General features: G+C 42.0%; 2 protein-coding genes across 3 annotated transcripts in view; one reads left to right on the top strand and one right to left on the bottom strand.

Annotated features, from left to right (window-relative positions):
- LOC113136933 (protein tyrosine phosphatase non-receptor type 14) overlaps positions 1 to 10,173 on the top strand; it is a 30,427-nt gene extending 20,254 nt beyond the window's left edge. For both annotated transcript variants that reach the window (XM_026318104.2, XM_026318105.2), the window contains exons 6-20: positions 41 to 111; positions 197 to 284; positions 397 to 485; positions 604 to 691; positions 898 to 980; positions 1,191 to 1,251; positions 1,931 to 2,009; positions 2,774 to 3,243; positions 3,337 to 4,659; positions 5,842 to 5,982; positions 7,016 to 7,234; positions 8,591 to 8,719; positions 8,947 to 9,181; positions 9,458 to 9,621; positions 10,023 to 10,173. In XM_026318104.2, coding sequence (XP_026173889.1) covers positions 41 to 111; positions 197 to 284; positions 397 to 485; positions 604 to 691; positions 898 to 980; positions 1,191 to 1,251; positions 1,931 to 2,009; positions 2,774 to 3,243; positions 3,337 to 4,659; positions 5,842 to 5,982; positions 7,016 to 7,234; positions 8,591 to 8,719; positions 8,947 to 9,181; positions 9,458 to 9,621; positions 10,023 to 10,151 — 3,369 coding nt within the window. In that variant the 3' untranslated portion in view covers positions 10,152 to 10,173. The remainder of the gene's footprint in view (positions 1 to 40; positions 112 to 196; positions 285 to 396; positions 486 to 603; positions 692 to 897; positions 981 to 1,190; positions 1,252 to 1,930; positions 2,010 to 2,773; positions 3,244 to 3,336; positions 4,660 to 5,841; positions 5,983 to 7,015; positions 7,235 to 8,590; positions 8,720 to 8,946; positions 9,182 to 9,457; positions 9,622 to 10,022) is intronic.
- A 1,068-nt stretch (positions 10,174 to 11,241) lies between these two features.
- On the bottom strand, positions 11,242 to 18,117 carry smyd2b (SET and MYND domain containing 2b). Its single transcript, XM_026318106.2, has 12 exons — positions 17,875 to 18,117; positions 16,991 to 17,054; positions 16,290 to 16,400; positions 16,141 to 16,201; positions 15,267 to 15,391; positions 15,055 to 15,122; positions 14,823 to 14,925; positions 14,135 to 14,245; positions 13,860 to 13,980; positions 13,550 to 13,724; positions 13,167 to 13,275; positions 11,242 to 13,028 (listed from the first exon to the last, which is right to left on the bottom strand). Exons 1-12 carry the CDS (start codon positions 18,042 to 18,044, stop codon positions 12,948 to 12,950), a joined length of 1,299 nt encoding a protein of 432 aa, XP_026173891.1. The 5' UTR covers positions 18,045 to 18,117; the 3' UTR covers positions 11,242 to 12,947.
- Between the last annotated feature and the right edge of the window lie 1,314 nt (positions 18,118 to 19,431).

The following is a 19,431-nucleotide window of genomic DNA, read 5'->3' as shown; positions in this document are numbered from 1 at the left end:
CTGCTTAAAGTTCAGTTCTCTACTCTTTTTTTTTTTTTAGAACTGGCCCAACAGGGATGAGGTGCTGGAAGAGTGGACCCAGAAGGTCGCTGAGGAGCATAAGAGCCACTGGTACTGTCAGCTTTACATCATGTTTGAACATGTGAAAAAGATTCACGCACGATAACATTCCTGGTAATTTGTGTGTGTTTTCTAGTGGAATGCAGGCCGCTGATGCAGAATCGCTGTACATCGAGGAGGTGGAGAAGCTGGACAGTTTTGGCCAAGAAAGCTTTGCTGCTAAGGTTGATAGAATATATATCACCACAGCCTCCTACGCAGACACACACCTCTGCAAAATATTCAGTGTCTTTGATTTTGAGGACACTTTGTCTTTATGATATTTGTCTTTTACAGGACAACTACACCAATGATATTTTTATAGGTGTCTCCTTCATTGGGGTGTTTGTCAAACACAGAAATGGCAGATCCATTATGCTCCACAAGTAAGTCCTCCCTCTGAATTTATCTGTTTTTGTGGCCTACGCAGTGGAGCTAATACAAATATATAAAAGAATTTAGTGTGGGAAAATTCTTGTGTGGGTGTGTTTCCGTGTGTGACAGGTGGAAGGACATTGGCACCATAGCACACAACAAGTCGGCCATCACAGTGGAGATAACAAGCAGAGACGACACCATCATTTTCCACACGGTGAGTGTTGTGTCTTCAGGTGGTCTCAGTACAAGCACACACACACGCACACACACGCATGCTTCGTACGAGTTTTCCAGTGGGAAGTGCAACAATTAAATGCACAAACGCATTCCCAAATATCCATGCACAGAGTCGTAATTTTCTTATTAATACTACTGCTGTCCCTGATGATTTCAGTGTTTTCCCTTTCTGTGTATCTGCAGGAGGATATGGAAATGGCCAAGTACATCGCCCGCCTTTTCACAGCCAGACACAAGTTCTACAAACAGAACAAGATCTGTGCAGAGTGAGTCTCGAGGACACGGGGGGTGAAGGCCGATAGAACATTTTAAATCAAGTATTATCCCTCATTTCATTTCGAAATGAGTCCACAGACCTTTTGAAGGTTATGTAAAAAAATGTAATCTTGAAACAAATTGTAGGGCTGTCGATACAGAGTGTACAGCACTTTTATTTTGTGGATCATCTTCTTTGTTGTCACCCTATTTTATTTTAGGCCCACTCACTCACCTGCACCCATCAGGAGGAGAGCCACCTGGACCCATCGCCCCTCTCTGGTACTGTCTTTTGATATGATTTTGATATCACTGGTTATTGCACAGAGGTTTGACACAGTCTTGTTTATTATTTCGTCTGGCCTGTATAAATCACTCCAGAGACTGGAACACAGAGGGAGAATTTGGGAGGGAAGACAGAAATGGCTGCGGTTAGAGATTTGACCCTGCTCTCCCACTCAGGACAGCTCTTAATTGCGCCATAGTGCCTTGGGTTTAACGTGCAATGGTGATGTGGTGGGTGTTTGTTGGAAAGTTTGCAAGGGTGTTGCTTGGTCTGATTTCCGGTGCGACAATGAAAGCAGTGATTTGTGCGTCTCCCTCCCTGCTGGCCAGACAATGGCTAGGCTAAATGTGGCACAATAGCTGTTCAGTCAGTCCACTCGAGTGCTCATATGTCTGTCTGGAGAACCGCAGGCAGTGGCACTTGTCAACTCTCTGGCCCTAGAGTAAGTCTGAACTAGTCAGTCACCTGTTGTGTAGATGTATAAGACAAAAGCTTTTACCTTGTAATCCAAAGAAAATGAAATTTATTGAAAATTTCATTAATTGGGAAAGTCTGCAACATTTTAAGGTTTATTTAGATGCTCTCTCAGTATGTGCAGGTCATGGTGGCGTCTAACTTAATGGATTTCATTGCATATTCTTACCTGTGTTGCGTCACTCGTGTTTCTTCATTCAGCCGCGGCCCCAGTCCTGCAACTTCCAGTCACTGCATTCCCAGTATGGAGAGCATTATCAAGACACCCAGAGCTCTCAAGGTTAGTGAAAAACACAGACACACACACAAAGAAAGCACAAGCATATTTAGAGTGTGTTTCAGCCTTTTAAGCTTTGACCACGGTGTGATTTAACGTTTTTGCCTCCCTCGTAATAACTGAAGCATTTGAATGGAGCTAATTGTGTCTTTCCCATCAGGCGTGTGACTCACAGCTCATTTGTATTTTAAGTATCTCCCAGCCAATTAGAGCCCAACGTTTGGGGTGCAGAGCAGTGACCTCATTTGTGCTTCACTCTTTCATTGAGTTGTTCACACACTCACGCTGCCTTATAATCCGGAGAGCTTCACTCACAGTAAAACGGAGCGAGGGGAAAAACAGTCTGGGTGTGCTACTATGCGTGGGTGTGAGATCATTCAGCAGTGTGACCTCAGGCATCACACTCATTTGTGTGGACACAGATTGTGTACTGAATGTCTGCCTGTTTGTGGGACTGACATTGATTCATACGAGAGAATATTCTGTTTGTTCTAGCAAAAGGAACAACACTCATACCACTGTCTCCTCAGTGGGAAGAAAAATATCCCAAAAATATTCCATTTCTTTTGTGATCCAGTTCACTACTGGGAGTAAATTTTTATTGTTTTATCCCAGGTAGCAGTAATGCTGTGTGACCAGGAACCCATGATGATCACATTTTAGTTTTATTAAATAGAGTTTGCATATAAACACTTGAAAAGCTTCTTATTAAAAATCATTTTGTTAAAAACACTTTTATTAATTTTTCCTCCTGTTTTGCTCTTTAGACAGCATATTCCATGACGACCCCTACTGCAAGTCAGAGACCAGTCTGGATCGCTGCCCCGTGGATTTTCCTTTCCGTAATGGTACCGTGCCCAATGGAAGCATGTACAGCAGCCCCAGCCTGAGCTCCCTCAATCATTCCCAGACTTTTGTCCCACCCTCACCTATGTCCTCCAACCTCAGCATCCCGGGCAGCGAGCTCATGCGCTCTGACTATATCCCCAGCCACCGCCACAGTACCATCATTGCTCCGTCCTATCGGCCCACACCTGAGTACGACGCTGTCATGCGGCAAAAACGGCGAATGCTCCCTGCTCATCATGACCTCCACAGCCAATCGCTGCGCAGTCTGAACATCAGTAATGCCTGTGCTTACCGCCAGCCTGAAGCTCTGGTGTACAGTCAGCCAGAAATGAGGGAGAGGGGCCCTTATCATGGCCTGGGGCCCAACCCTGGACCTTACACACCACAGGTCAGAGATGGATTGTCTAATTAAATTATACTGTTGCCTTTAGCTTCATGCTTCTACATTTCACACTGTTTTTTGTCTCTGTCCACCTTGCAGATTAGCTATAGTAAGCCAGTATCCCATGGCCCTCATCAGGGAGGACCAGCCAACAGCCAGGGTCCCTGTCATTCACCCTGTGTCAATGGTGGTGGAGGCAGCGGCAGCGGCAGCGGAGGAGGTGTAGGGAGCTCCATCTCTCACACTGTCAGCACACCTGAGTTGGCAAATACCAAACAACAGGGGACCAGTGCTGGAACCTATGCAGCTACAGCTAATATGCTGAGAAACCACATGTCACGCCCTCCCCCACCGTACCCTTCCAGTTCATTCCGCCCGGCCAACAGCACGCCGGACCTGGCCAGCCACCGTCACCGTTGCATTGGGGGCAGCAGTCCGGAGTTGGTTACCCGCATGGTGCAGCTGTCAGTCAAGACTTTCCAGCCAGACAGCTCGGCCGTGGTGCATCAGTCCCTGCAGGAGGTTAGTGAACCGTTAACTGCAGCTGCAAAGCACCGCTCCACTCTGGGAAAGCGGCACAGCATGGAGGTGATCAGCAGCATGAGAGGAGGAGGAGGAGGAGGAGGAGGGATGGAGGGCATGGTGATGAAGGGCATGAATGCTCCCTTGCATCGGAGGAATACTCTCAGAGAACATGTAATGCCACCTCAGCCTCAGGCCATTCCTCCTCCACAGACCCAAAATTCTCAGCCTCAGCCGCAGCCTCAACCTCCTCCTCAACAGCCGAAGGACTTGCAGATGCAACTCACTACCCAGAAAACACCAGAGGCGTCTGTAACGCCGCCTGCAGCAGTAGCCTACCAGCATCAAAAGACTCTCTCAAATGCTACCATGCTCATACACAGTAGTGACAGTGAAGAAGAGGAGGAGGAAGAGGAGAGGCCTGAGCTGGATGTTCAAATCCCGGGTCTGAACGAGGACATCAGCATCAGCGCTCAGCTCCAGGCTGCTCTGGCCAAGCTGCCCAACAAACCCCCTCCAGAGTACCCTGGCCCTCCTAGGCCTTCTAGCACTGCTCAGATTCGCCCCCACAACCACACTCACCACCACCACAACCACACTCAAGGACCACAGGGCAACCAGGGGCCACTGGACCCAAACCAAGCCCAAGGCCGAGCACTCAAAGCTGGGCAGAGTCAGGGTGGTGGTGGGCCTGGGGGCGGTGCTGGCACAGGTGCAGGTGGGACACTGACCCGAGGGGACCAGGGTGGGGTGAATGGTGCCGTTTTAGGTCCATCTATTTCAGAACCAGATCTGACCAGTGTCAAGGAGAGGGTGAGGAAGGAGCCAGTCAAAGAGAGGCCAGTGTCAGAGATGTTTTCTTTGGAAGACAGCATAGTGGAAAGGGAAATTGCTCAAAGGGTAAGTTTAAATTCTGCCATATTTTACAGTCATTCACCATTTATGATCAGAAAACATTTGGTTCCTCCAGCTTTAAAATCTGGGGATTCTCTGTATTTTAGTACAACAGTAGTAAATAGGAGGCTGTCTGTGAACAGAATTCCAAGGTGTCGTCTTAGACTATATATATATATGTATATATATATATATTATACGTGTGTGTGTACAATCCCTAATATGACTTCTTATTTCTATTTCCTCACAAATTAAAAGATCCCACCATACTGGCACAGTTTCACATATTACAGTCTGTTGTTTGCTTGCTAGCTTCATTACTCCTGATTAGCATTAATCCAGGGTTCAGCACCTGAGAGGGTAGCACTAGGCTCTGACTCTCCCCAGGCTGCTAAAACCCTTATAAATCCCTCAGATTATTCTTTGGGTTGGGTGTTCTTGTGTAGGTCGGCTTTTTATTAAGGCCCAAGCGTCTGACGTAGCAACACGTATAAGGTAAATCATATAATCGTCTCACTTGGTTGAAGATATACCCGGTGTGCCCGACTGTGTATAGTCTGATTTCAGCTCCTAAAGTTCGGTCTTAAACTCCAACTCTTATTCAACGCAGCTGGTTCATTGTACATGGAGGGGTGCCCCTGGTGACCACCAAGCTGTTGTTTTGACCGTCCACCCAGGGAAGCAAGGAGGTCTAGAGGGGAAGGGTGGAGCTGTCTTGGAGGTTTAATAGCATCAGAGATTAGGAGAGGTAATCCTTGGAAGAAGGAGGGGCCGTGCAATGTGGGTCAAAGTCTGGTTGAGAGAAAAAGAGCCGGGGTGACAGAGGGAATGTGTGTTCTGTAAAGACAAAGGGGATCGAGGAGCTAAGTGGGAATACACAAAGGGTTGAAAGCATGAAAAATATGTGAGGAAGAAGAAACAAGTAGATGAGAAGGTACAAGTCTACTCGTATTAGGGATTGTATAATTCCCATCTTTGGACAGAATGCAAGACTGGTACAGCAGGGTTTGCCCTTCCTACAGAACACAAACACATGTACGCACAGGCACATGTACGGTGGATTGTCCCCGCCCACGTCAATCACACACGTGTGTGCGCATACTGTACTCAGGCCACAACAGGTCAGCCAGTCTTTCAACGCTGCCAGTACCTGTAACCATGACATCTGGCTTTTCCTCTCTCTTGAAGACGTTAGAAAGACAGAAGATGTCTGTGGACTCCATGAAGAGACCGCTGATGATGGCTGCACTCAACGGCCTCTATGTGGCCCGAATGTCTGTCCCCGAGAGTCCTGCAGAGGAAGGCGCCAAAGCTAATACAGACGAACGGGTAAGACGCCTACTCGTGCCTTAGAGCTAACCAAGAACCAAGGGCTCTGAGTCTGTAAGATTTAATTTCTGTCTATAATGAATCTAGTATCTATATTTTTCAGGTAGAGTAATAAAAAAAAAAAAAAGGCTTTAAATGTTTTTATGTTATGAATCATAATTGGTTTATTCATGTGAGTTCTTATCTTTTTGACACACTCCAAGTAAAAAACTGACTTTTAAAGCTTCTTTTTTTTTAAATCACAATTACTCCAAAATTATTTAAAGAAATTTACACTGAATATATAATCACACCATCAACACTTCAAAATGTTTCCAAGCCCAAATTCTGCTTCTATAGATTTTTTTGTAATGATTGGAAGATCAAGCTCAGTGGAGGACCCTGTAACCAACAACCCTCACAGTTGTTGACAAGACAGTTTGGCTGATGGTTGGTATGATAAAATTCCAAAACCGTCTCTGGTAATCAGATTAATTTAATGAATTCCATTTTCCAAGTACTGTGCCTTCGCTCCCTTTCGAGAGCGGAGGTGTGAAACCCAGCCTTTGTCCCGACTGTTGCTAAGCTAACGGGGGCAAGTCCTAAGTGGGCTGTGGAACGCGTGGCATGGTGGTGCTTATCGCCTCTGGGCTCGCTGGTATGTTAAGAATGTGACCCGAGAGAGGGAGAGTGAGACAGAGATGCTGCTCTCTCAAACATGACCAGCTTAATAAACACGAACCCCCACCAGGATGAATACCACCACTGCATATTCCGCTTCTTTACAGCTGTGTTGATGCATTTTACATGCTTTGAGTTCTTTTATACTGAAGTTAGCATTCAGCTCTGAGCAATGACATGATTAGAAATGGGAAGGAATAATATAATGAGATTTCTGGGTTCTCCTGGTCTGAATAGTCTCTTGGATATGGTGGAATGTAAACGAATAAAAGCCCTCAGGGGACTGAAAGAAAACCCCCTGAATGATGTGTTGCTTAGTATTCACTGACTAACACCCGCTCCTCTCTCTTTCCTTTTCTCTCCATCTCTTCAGTGTAAGACCTTGGAGTTGAAGCTGGAAGAGGAGCAGGTCTTCACTGAGTATGAGCAGGTGTTCAAGAAGAGGGCAAACTGTGTTCTCACCACTGCAACTTTACCAGAAAACACAGAGCGCAACCGTTTCCGTGACGTTGTTCCCTATGAAGAGAATCGGGTTGAGCTTGTACCCAACAAGGAGAATAACACGGGTTACATTAATGCCTCGCATATCAAGGTGTGCTCATGGGGTCTGGAGTAAAATGTCAAAAATTATAAAAGTGGATTCTGGGGTGATTAGCATGTTTACCTTTCTGTTATCCTGCTTTTCATATAAATCATGCTTTGTCTGTGTTTATGAAAGATGAGAGGGCCTTGTGGAAAGAGCAAAGAAAAACAGAACTGTTTTCAACTTTGACTATGGGTTTTAAATGTTTTTTATTTATTTATGTTTTTGCTTAAGAAAGGAGACTTTCAGTTTATTTGAATAACTATTTGAAAACGTGTTCATTGGATGGCAACTATTTGTTTTCTAATTATATAGAGAGCACACATCATAAAACATTACATGGCTCATGATCTTTACTATGTGAACATAGCATCTTGATCTTTCAGTTTTCAGTGTGAACTGATATAGAGTCAAATATTACCACTGGAAAAAAAAAGCCACAATTTGTGATTAAATCTTTCACAAAACTTTTAATGACAGTTACAGTTTCAACGTGCTTTGCAACACCCAGACCATACAACATAATTTCAAAAGGGGCATAAACCTGATGCATTCAGCTTTCTGCTAGTCTTTGTTGTGGTCATTTCTAAGCAGGGATTGGCTCGAAGGGAAAAGGCTGAAAGGCAGCTATTGAAGGCTGTTTGGGCTGTTAAGCTCACGGAGCTCATGGAATTCCCAAAGAATGTGGTCCAAACTCCAAACCCTCTTAAGTCAACCTGAGCTGCTCATACTCCCCTAGCTCTCTCTTGCTTTGCATGCTTAGTTGCAAACAGTTTGTGCACACTTAGCTTGTGTGTATGCATGAGTTTACATTTTCTGTGTATGCCATGTCGGGTGTGCAAGTGTGATCGCCACACTGAATTTCTGCCTATCACAGTATAACCCTCTTACTCCCCCAGTCATTTAAAGTAGCTGCCACAGAACAAAAGCCTTTGTTTATTCCTCATCCATCTCTTAATACTGTGTTTACTGTCACGAGGTGGCCTGAGGAATGAGCGGTGACATTCTCATTATGTAATAGTGCTATGAATTATCTGTGTTTGGACTGTATTGAAGATGGAAAGTGATTCAGTGCTATGTGACACCTTGTTGTTATTATTAATGAGGGAAATCAAAAGAAAGCTAGAGAAGAGCTGTTGATATTTTTATGGATGAGAAAAGAACGAAAAGAGGTGTTTATACTGCCCCCCGGTGGTGAATAACATTATTGTCATTTGTAAATAATTCTTTAATTTTTTGGCTTTTAATTTGTATTGCACAGATTGTGCTTAGTAGTGAGTGATTTTGTTTACAGACTGTTTGCAGTGCAGTCATTAAAATCTCCATGTCCAGTAATTGATTTTGTGTGTGTGTGTGTTTTCCCAGGTGATGATCAGAGGAGAGGAGTGGCACTACATTGCCACCCAGGGCCCACTAGCTAACACCTGTGCCGACTTCTGGCAGATGGTCTGGGAGCAGGGGGTAAACGTCATCGCCATGGTTACTGCCGAGGAGGTACGCACACCTGCACACACGACACACATAGATGTGAATATTTTTCAGCTACCAACAGCTGCCATCTGTCTGTGTGTGAAAAGTAGGAGGATCGTCATGAAAATGTTTTTTCCTATGTATTTATTTTTATGTCACAGATTATTGTGCTAATTTATTTACCTCATCCTCTTCTCTGTTATTCCCTCCATCAATCAATCCTCATCCTTTCAATCCTCTCTTCCATCCAGGAGGGTGGCAGGTCCAAGAGTCACCGCTACTGGCCCAAACTGGGCTCCAAACACAACTCAGCCACTCACGGCAAGTTCAAGGTGACCACGAAATTCCGCACTGACTCAGGCTGCTACGCCACCACGGGGTTAAAGGTCAAACACCTTCTGTCTGGGCAGGAGAGGACGGTCTGGCACCTGCAGTACACTGACTGGCCTGAGCAGGGCTGCCCTGAATATGTTGGGGGATTCCTCGGTGAGTGGCATTGTGTCATTATATGATAGGAAGTGATGGAAACAACTGACTTTAATTAATATTTAAAGACAATTTGTGGTATATGCCTGTTTGAATTCCTATTGAGACTTAGACAAGACAACTGATATAATCTCATGTCTGTAAATGAGATGTGTAGACAGGTAAGCAGACAGTTAACTCTGCCCAATATAAAGACTGGAAGTAGCCTGTCCAAAGGTTAAAACTTAACGTCATCTATTAACATAATGGCCTACATCTTATTTTTGTCTCCCGCAGCCTACTTAGAGGAGATCCAGTCTGTAAGAAGACACACTAACTCCATGCTGGACACTTCAAAGAGCCTCAATCCTCCTGTGGTGGTGCACTGTAGTGCAGGTGTGGGTCGTACCGGAGTGGTCATCCTCACTGAGCTCATGATCAGCTGCCTGGAGCACAATGAGGTGAGTGGATAGGAGGCTTTGAGAGCTACAGTCAAGGTGTCAGGTTTAAGAATTTGATTGTAGTTAAGGTCAAGTCAAGACAAAATCACTCTTATGGTCATAGCTTTAACAGGATATATCTACCACAAGAATCATGAATTTTATGGAAAACATAAACACAGGACTTTTATTTTGTAAATTGGGAAGTTGTCTTTATGAATTTATATGGATGAGTAAATGTCAATGAAAACAGAGTTGTTTAAAAAAATGCACCACAGTTTCAACACATTATAAACACTTTCTCCTCCAAGTAGGGAAATCAGGTAAATCCAGGTATAATCCATTTTTGATTTAATTTCTTCACTCTTTTTCTAATCTAGCCAACATGCACACATGTAACCTTGCTCTTCCCTCCACTTCAGCCAATGGAAGTTCCCACCATGTTGGCGGAGCTGAGGCAGCAGAGGATGCTGATGGTGCAGACCATCTCACAGTACAAGTTTGTCTACCAAGTCCTCATCCAGTTCCTTAAGAACTCTCGCCTCATCTGATCCCAGGTTCATGAGCTTTGACCTTACATGACATGGCAGAATGACAACAGATAATGAAAGTGGTACTTCACTGTAGACTTTCTGTCCTTTTTGTGGGATCATCTGCCGAGCACACACACACACACACACACAACCACACACACAACCACACACACAACATCTGTGCTTTCCACTCCTGAACAACAGTTTTTCTTTAACTCAAGTCCTTTGTTCACAGTTCTCATTTCATGTAAGTTCATAAGCTGGTGGTTCTCAGCTGTTGTTCATTCCACTGTTCTCCCTACGTCGATGCACACACAGTGTGCATTGACACAGCTCGGGGCGCTCTGCAGAGTATATATCAACCACATCCTGGATGCAGTGTGACCGCTTAGAGGAGGAGTGTTCGTCTGCTCCTCTCCTCCTGAATACAAAACACTAATTACCAGATTAGTCCCAGCTGCACCACTCAAGCGCCCACACTCTCATCCAGACACACACACGTGCACCTGATGCAACCACCTCAAGCCATCTAACTCCCATCATAGACAGCCCAGTCTCTGAATTCATGTAAGCAAGAGGACTGACACAACAGATAAAACTGAGCATCAGCTGGAAGCAGCTGCGGTTGAAAACAATTCCACTTTCACATTTTCAATGTGGCAGTTTATGGTAATACCTTATAGTTATCTGCCTTTACAGAAATTGATGACCATTCCTCCAACAGTGCGTTCAGGTTTTATTCTTTTATCCTATAGAATTTAATCTTGGTCCTTCTATGGGGCATGAATGTCTGTGCATTTTCCCCATGCATGTGAGGTGAACAAGCAGCTTGTCTTGCCTGCAGGCATAAATGCGTATGTCTGGCTATATGCCCTGTGTGATCTTGAGATTTCAAATGTCTGTTAGTTTGTATAGGTTACCTTCCTACTACGTTTCTCATTCATTTTTTTAGCCGTTATTAGAAATGGCACTATGCTCCATGAACAGTAGGTGGCAGCATTTATTTCTATGTTCTAAATACTCTGAGAGTTTGCCAAACAAAAGTATTCTCTGAATTGCTGTTCTAATCTATTTTAACAGATTATTGATTAACACAGCATATATTTGCTTCAACATTTTAACAAACATTTTTATTTATTTCTATCAAAATTCACACACGATTTTTTTTTTTTTTAAACTTGTCTTAATTTTTGGAAAGTCTTCCTCGTGAATGTCATAAGGATTTCTCCAATTTTCTTTTAAAGTTTCTTCACATTTCTACTGAGATCACTTAAATGTGCGCGCGCACACACACGCACACACTACATTTTTTCTTTTGTTTCTTGAAACATAGCTCCTTGTGATCAAATGTGTCTTACCTAAAATCATTTCAAAGTGTTTGTCCAATGAATTGGAGATAATTTATGGTGAAAATTGTACAGTTTGCATACGCACCCAAAAGAAAACCATGTCCTCACAGAGAAAATACTGTATATATACCGCATCATTGTGCCTTATTGAAACATGAAGCAAGGAGAATTTGCCTCATTCTTGTTATACCATTCTGGATGGGTTTGGTAGAACTCCAAAATTAAATCTTTAAATCAGTATTTAATAATCTGCTGTTCAATATAACCGCAATTTTAATTTAGAATCATTCACCTAACACACAGGTAGGGATTTGGCCATAGGAGAAAAGGCAGCTGTTTGTGATAATCTGGTCCAATCCCAATAGATTACTGTGTTGCCAACTCCTTTGATCCCCTTTACAAAATTACATTTTGAAGTATTTTCTATTCATGTTACGTTAAATATACGTTTTCTGAAATGTAATGCAAAACCAGTCATGTCCAAAGTAACTCTGTACATTATGGACATGTGACAAAAGACTCCTACAAATATTTTATAGTTTCTTGACTTGGTACCCTAAAAATACCGCAACATGATGAACTATGCATGCATTTTTATATTTCAATGTATATATTCTCAGATAAGTATAAGCTTTATGCTCTCAAAAATTTTTTTTTTGTTGCACTTCAGTTTTCTATGTGTTTTCTCACATGGCATTCCACTGTTTATATTTAATTTTTCCCCTTCGAGTTCTTTTTTTTTTTTTTTTTGGCAGAACTCCCAAATATTTTTAAAAGTACATGTACATATGTTTTGTATATGTGTTTTTAGTGTGTCAAAGTCTTTTGTTTTTCTTTCCCCAAACATGTATGAAGCTGATGTACTTGCTTAATATGCAATAAAGCCTTATTTTCTTTACGACTGTGGCAACAAATTCATTTATTTTGGATTTTTTAAAAATCATTTACTGTTGCTGTTAATATTATGCGTGTGTTGGAAACCCTCACTAGCACAGAGCCTTCACACAAAGTATCCAAGCCCTCCATTGTGACACGAGCACATTCTGTAGCTTTAATAGGTCACTCGTGTTGAGGCAGCAGCCCCTGATTTGCTGACGGGGATTTAGTTGCATTGACCCCTGCACACAAACATCTCGACCAGCCGACATGTCGCTTACAAGCCAAAACAAACACAAAATCATTACTGACTCTGAGAAAAAGTCTCAAACACCTAGTAGTCAATGTGAATAAAAAGCAACATTAAGCTGAACATTATTTTTATGCTTGGTACAAAAGTGTCCTGCATTCAGCAAACTTATGTTGTTAAATGCAGGACACTAACATAAAACTTAAATCCAAAAATAAATATTTTCATGAAAACATGAACCCCTCTTTCTGTTTCAGTATCAAAAACTAGAAAATACCTACAGTTCTGTAAAGCTCCTAATCATAGGGATCAGCCATGTTTTATCTTTTCTTTCCTTCTTCATTTTTGTGCCATTTCTTTGTGCAGCTCCGTCAAATAGTAGTGATCCTTCCCATGAGCCACCTCCATTATGACCATCGCCTGTATACATGCATCAACAAATATAATTTACAACATTTACATCATGCAAGTACTGTATGTACAGGATTTCAACTGAAACACTATCAGCTGTATTTTAAGTCTGACAGTGTGATGAAAAAGCTCAGCAGGTCATGTTACCTTCTTGAAAGCGCTGATGCCCATTGAGCGCCTGCCTAGCCCCATGTACAATCTGCCCAGCTTCAGGTACATGGAGGACACATTCAAGGAGTAGGGTGGGTACAGTTTGCTGCATTGGACAGTGATCATACATGGTAGTTTTACTCAAGCACACATAATTGACTGTAAATTGCCTTTGCAGTTATTTGATATTTTTCAAGGAATAGTACTTACTATTATCACAAGTAAGCCTAAACCTATGCATTTTTACTTTTTCAGATGAAATGAAGGATTGCACATACAAAGGCCTTCAATTCAGATTGATACAGTCTGTATTATCTGACCTGTGATTAATCATGCACGGTGTGAAAGGGTGTTTTTGAACGCTCACTATATCTTTGTACCTGTACGGTTTGAGGATCTTCTCGCCATATCTGACAGCGCCATCTATATCTTCCATGTAGAGACAAACCCCCATGGCCTGGTACATCATGTGGAGCATGTAGACATTAGAGTCATCAAAGACGGCTCCCATCTCCTCCAGGCTCTGTTCGCACATCTCCATTAACTCACTAGGGGGTGCCACAGAGTCAAGGCTGCATCAACCACAAGTTGGGGGTGTTAAAAGAAATGCAAAAGGACCTCTGATTATTTAACCAGATGCTTTCCAGTTTGGGAAGCTACTTGGTGTTGTTTAGTGGCATTTAAGGATATTTTTCATGTGTCTGAGAGCACGGAACTCTCTGATAGTTTTCCTGGCGTAGCGCACCATGTTGTTGACTACCTCTGGCTCAATGGGGTCACTCTGCTTGCGAACCTTTAACTTGGCCTTATCCTGTAGGTGCAGACAGAAGACTGAGCATGACAGTTAACCATTTTATAAAGTGTTATTTCGAAATTTTCCCTTTGCAACGTTAATCAGCAAGGACCCACACATTAACCAAAATAATGCATATCACGTTATTTAGTCTCTTTTCAGTAGGTCTTACTTTGGACCTGCTTTTACATTCTTGGCAGTCACAGGTGAAGTAATAGGACTCTCTCAGCCTGTTGTTGCGGTCATCTGTTGGATAGAGGAGGTCTATGTAGCTGATGAGCACCTAGAGATGGAAATAACACACAGCACATGAGAATCCTAAATAACGCACATCCTTGACAGTTTTACTCTTGTTTTAATGTCTGCAGTTTGCTGCCAGAGAGCTCTTAAACTGCAGACCAAAAGGTCAGTCTGAAAATAACCACTAGCCTCTTTAATCAGCTGCTGCATCCCCTTCTTGAACACACACACACACACACACGCACACACACAGCTCTTTTTCAATGGTGCTATCTTGACACACTGAGACAGCAACTGAACTGTGTGTCACTATTTACTTCTCAAGCGAAAGCCTTCACACTTACCAATAACACTGTTAATTCCTAAAGACCTTTTAATTGAGACAGTTTCATCCATATTGTCTGGATGTCTGCTAGTTAATTCCTAAATGGAAGTTGCCATCATAGTGTGTCAAGTGTCATTTAAACACTACAATTACTGTTCCTTGCTAGTTTAAGAAGTCATCTGGTGAATCCTCTGCCTTTAATTTATTTGCAAATATGAATATGATTCACACAAACTGCCCAAAAACAACAAAGTCCCAAACCCCTCTCCAACTGTCAGCTGCCCCCTTCCCTCACTTCATCTCCAGGCTTCATGTCCTGCACTGCCCGAACCTCAGCCGACGTGCCATTATATGTGACTATGACGCTGGGAAGGCAGCTGTGGTTTATCAGTGCCACACTGGAAAGGAAAGAGAGACAATACCACTCTCAGGTTTTCATTTTTGCAATGGATGAGGTGTGAGTTTTTAATAAATAATACAGAATGAAAATGTGCTTCTATGTATGCTTGTGAGTTTTCCTTTCTTACTCTGGGTATATTGCAGTACCCATGTGAGACAGCTCATCATCCTCTATGGTGAAACCATTACAGGCAACCTGTTGAATGAAGGACATAGAGAAGAGAAAAAATAATGCACATACTGTTAAAAAAAAAAAAGAAGACTTATTTTAGACAGCAAAAGGGTGAGACAAATATATGGCCATTGTTAAAATCACCACTATTCATTTGTGTGTGTATACCTGGGAGAAGAGTGTGAGCAGGTCTTTGTGATCAGGGAACTCCAAATGTTTGGAGTAAAAACGATGCAGTCCAGCAATGTCTGCCTCATTCATCTCTCTTTTCTCATTATCTACATCCTCCACATCTGTTACATTTTAAAGGTTTAGTTAATCAAATATGCATTTCTTTTTTTTTACCCAAGGATACCATGCACAATCATTTTTGGCACCAGAACTTTTCTAATGCTCGAATGAAATTTTATTTTGGGTACAATCATTCATATAAAATCACATCTGTACACAGCAGGGCACCAGTTCAGAGACTTGAATCAGGAACAACAGGGTATGCACTGGACTATGCAATGTCCTATTGTTTTTTGAGTGTCTGAGTTACTACATCAATCTGTTTTCACTGTAGATCAGTCTACTACCAATATGAGTAGCATACAATCCAATCTTAACTATCAGTTCTCGTAACACAATTAATTCAATCCACTACTCACTAGTCAACACTGTGTGTGTCAGTCTGAAGTGCTTCAGATTCCTATTCAAGTAGTTACCATTTGATATGTTGTCTGAAGACCATTGCACACACACATCTATGGGCTATATATATATATATATATATATATATATATATATAGCCCATAGATGTGTGTGTGCAATGGTATATATATATATATATATATATATATATATAGTTATGGCTATGGTAGTTTCCCTCAGACTAATCTGACTGGGCTGTGCTTTTAAAGACTGAAATCCAGACCCAGAGTCCCTGAACACTTTGCAGGTGGGTTTATAAGGCTTATCCCCAAACAGAAAGTCAAATTACAAACAAAGCAAAAAAAAAAAAAAGCACATGCTTGTGTCTGTGTTTAAAACAGCCACTTACGTGATTGCAGCTCTTCAATCAGCAAGATCTTCTCAGATACACATCTTTGTTTCTGTGTTTTCTGAGAAAGCAGACATAAATAATAGAAATGACCTTATTGTATGTGCATTAGAGTCCAAAAGGACACTGTTTCTTATTAACTGTCAAACCTTCCTAGCAAGGATCCGGGCCACCAGGCGGGACGTCTCTGACGGGCACCAGTTCTCTCCAAATGCAGTCATTGCCGAGCATTCTAGTTTGTGCATTGGCCAGTCCCCTTTCTACATACAAACACATTTAGAGTATACAACAAAAATAAATAAACTAAAAATGAAAGGTCCTTATTTTGGGACTTCTATTTACTTAATATTTTGGGTGTCTGCCTTTATTGTGCATTAGATCCCTCCTGGGCATGGCTGCACAAATCTGTCCTGCCAATCTCCACAGATGATTGTTTAGCTGCTCTTTGATGGAGGGATGTGTTGCTCTACCTTCCATTTTAAAATGCTGCAAACATACTCAGCAGGTCAGGCTGTGATTATTCTAGGTTTGAGTATATAACTGTGTGGATGTGATCAGGACTTTCCTGCAAAACAGAGGTGACCCCTCAGCGGAACTATGCTGGCAGACCTGTGGGATTATGCAACAAGATGCACCAGAGACTGGGTGCAAACATCAGTTCACTCTGAAGCAACAAACCAAAGAACCAACATTAGCCATGCTGCTTTAATAGTTTTAAATTCTAAGCATGAGCTCTTAGTGTATATTGTATATGTGTGTATATACACCAATTTTAATGTAATGTCATTGGTCAGAACATTAATTATTATATTACATGAATCATTCTATTGCTCCCATGAATGTTTCCCACCTGGCATTTGACATTGCAGTAGAACGCTTTCTTGCACTTCCCACATCGTGCCAAATGCTCCTTCCTACAAATGACAGACATTAGAAGATGTCAAATTTGGTGAATTCCTCTATATATATATATGCATCAAGCTGTGAGTTACTTGCTATGTGAATGCATAATAAGTGTATAGTCATTTAAACATCTTGCTCCATTTCTCTGAGACAAGAAGCAGCAGTTGCTGGTGATCTGTCATATTTGATAGGAATGAAGGGCTTTAAAACATTCTGTGGTATTAATAGAGCTGACCTTATGATAGGCCAGCTGTCTCTCTAGCACACTGAAACCTTACGAGCCTGAAGAGTTGACACTGTCCAGTGCACAGTTAGGCACATCATCTAGGACTGTGAGCACCTGTTATTTTGGGATGTAAATGTACTGCCTTCTGATCAAGTGCTGGATTAAAGCATCACTAAAGCCTCAGCATTTCCCCAAGAACAGCAGTACTGCAAGAGTTTGAAATCTCATTTTTTGGAAAGCATCACTGTAAATCATCCATATCAAACTTTGCCAAATAAAAGCACTTCACAACTCTCGTAACAACTCATAAGAAGAAATGACCTGTTGCTGCTGTACTGTGTAAGCTACAGGACAAAGAAATTAATTTGTTTGACAATGGCATGTTAGAAAACAGGTCTTGTAATTAAACAATAGGTGGTGCTATGTTTAATTATGGACTGATCAGCAGAACTGGGTTGCAGGATGTGGAGCTGCAGGATGTCTCATCATAGGTATTTGTATATGATGCAGGTTGAAGTGCTCGGTTATGATCTGTATTAAATGCAGGAGGGATGTGAAATGAATCATCAGTGCATGCAGGGATAACGCTACGAATAACCATTCACCTGGTAAAGCAGAACTCGCAGTAGCAGCCTCTCTCTTTCACTGACAGCACATAAGAGTACGCCGGACTAGAAAACAAGAGCTCCCCAACTTTAAAGGATCTGGTAATGCGGAGTCCTCGCCCTTTTCCTGGACTGTCAAACCTCTCAAATCCCTCGATGCAGCTCATCATCCCCCCCTCGGGCTGCCTTCCGTCTGAATGACTATTGACAAGGACTCCTGAGAGGAGTGTGATATCCGGCACTCCAGCTTTGTTGTGGGGCGTCACCCTTTCCACAGGCTAAATACTTGGCACCCAAAGGCACAAAATGCAGCTGCAGCCTTATAAAACTTTTTATCGTGACAGCCGAAATGTTTATTTTTGTTAGTAATTGCTTTAGGGAGCCACATGGAATGATTTTTACAACCATTACATAACACCTGTGGACACATGCCTGGGCACCTCCCCACGTTATACACAGTCTGTAGTTAATAGGAGCTAATGGAACTAGGCTCGTTTTATTTAATTTAATCCACTTTGTCACAGAAATTCATGTGGAGTATTTTCATTGAGTCTCCCAGCAGATAAAACATAATATTAGCTTAGTTATCTTAACGTCACAGTCAAACCAACTCACGTAACGTTAGCTACTAGCATACGTTAGCTAATTAGCTAACATTAACGCTAAAGCGAGGTTAAACTGAAAGTTTCTTAGTTGATTATAATGTCAGGCTCTGGTTTTCTTACAAATAACAGAAAGTTGCCTTAATTATAAAGTGAACAACGACAACAATTTAGCAACAATAAGCATGTCCTGCTAACTAAAAATAGCCTGGTAGCTAGCAGCTAGCTAGTTAGCAGGTGTCGTTGCTAGTAGGATGGACGGACGATGGAGAGTTCACAAAAAACAGCAACAGATGCAGCTGGACTTCATGACATGGATATTCGCCACTTCGTTTTCATGGAAGGATGGATTTCATCGCAAAAAATTGTGAGTCTGATACACACACTCGGTTTCTATCTAGCTAATGTTATCGGTTTGCTGGCTGTATTCCTACTGTTTTATGTCCAGACAGAATAAGAACTTGCTGTGTTTTTGTTGATGTTTAGTTACTGGTGTTGTTTGCCTAAACACTTAATAGTCTGCACGGCTTTAGTTTGTAATTCCAGAGGTTTGAATTTGTTGGTTGTTTAGACACTTGCTGACAGTGCGTGATATCTGATTTAACTGAATACTCTTAATTCTGCTGTTTTTGTATGACAAGCATATATATATACTGTGTATTTTATATTTTGTTTTCAGGAGATACTTACAATAGAGATGTGTGTATGAAAGTGTAAGATTTGTACTACTGTGTTTTTTTTTATTTTTTTATTCCATGAATCTATATAAGAAACGTGTGGCAGTCGTGCATGTCCGTAGTTTCCTAACATACATTTGTGGCCTAAATGTGATCTTAAAGTTGACTAATAAAATGATATGGGGTTATTTATATTCCACCACATGAAATGAGATTACATAGACGTGACCCCTGTTTAAAGAGGCCAGAACTACTGCTGGAGAAAAATGGATATGATA

This window comes from Mastacembelus armatus, chromosome 24 (genome assembly GCF_900324485.2).
Source record: "Mastacembelus armatus chromosome 24, fMasArm1.2, whole genome shotgun sequence".
In the NCBI taxonomy this organism is placed as follows: Eukaryota; Metazoa; Chordata; class Actinopteri; order Synbranchiformes; family Mastacembelidae; genus Mastacembelus; species Mastacembelus armatus.
This window is presented reverse-complemented; position numbering and strand designations above follow the sequence as displayed.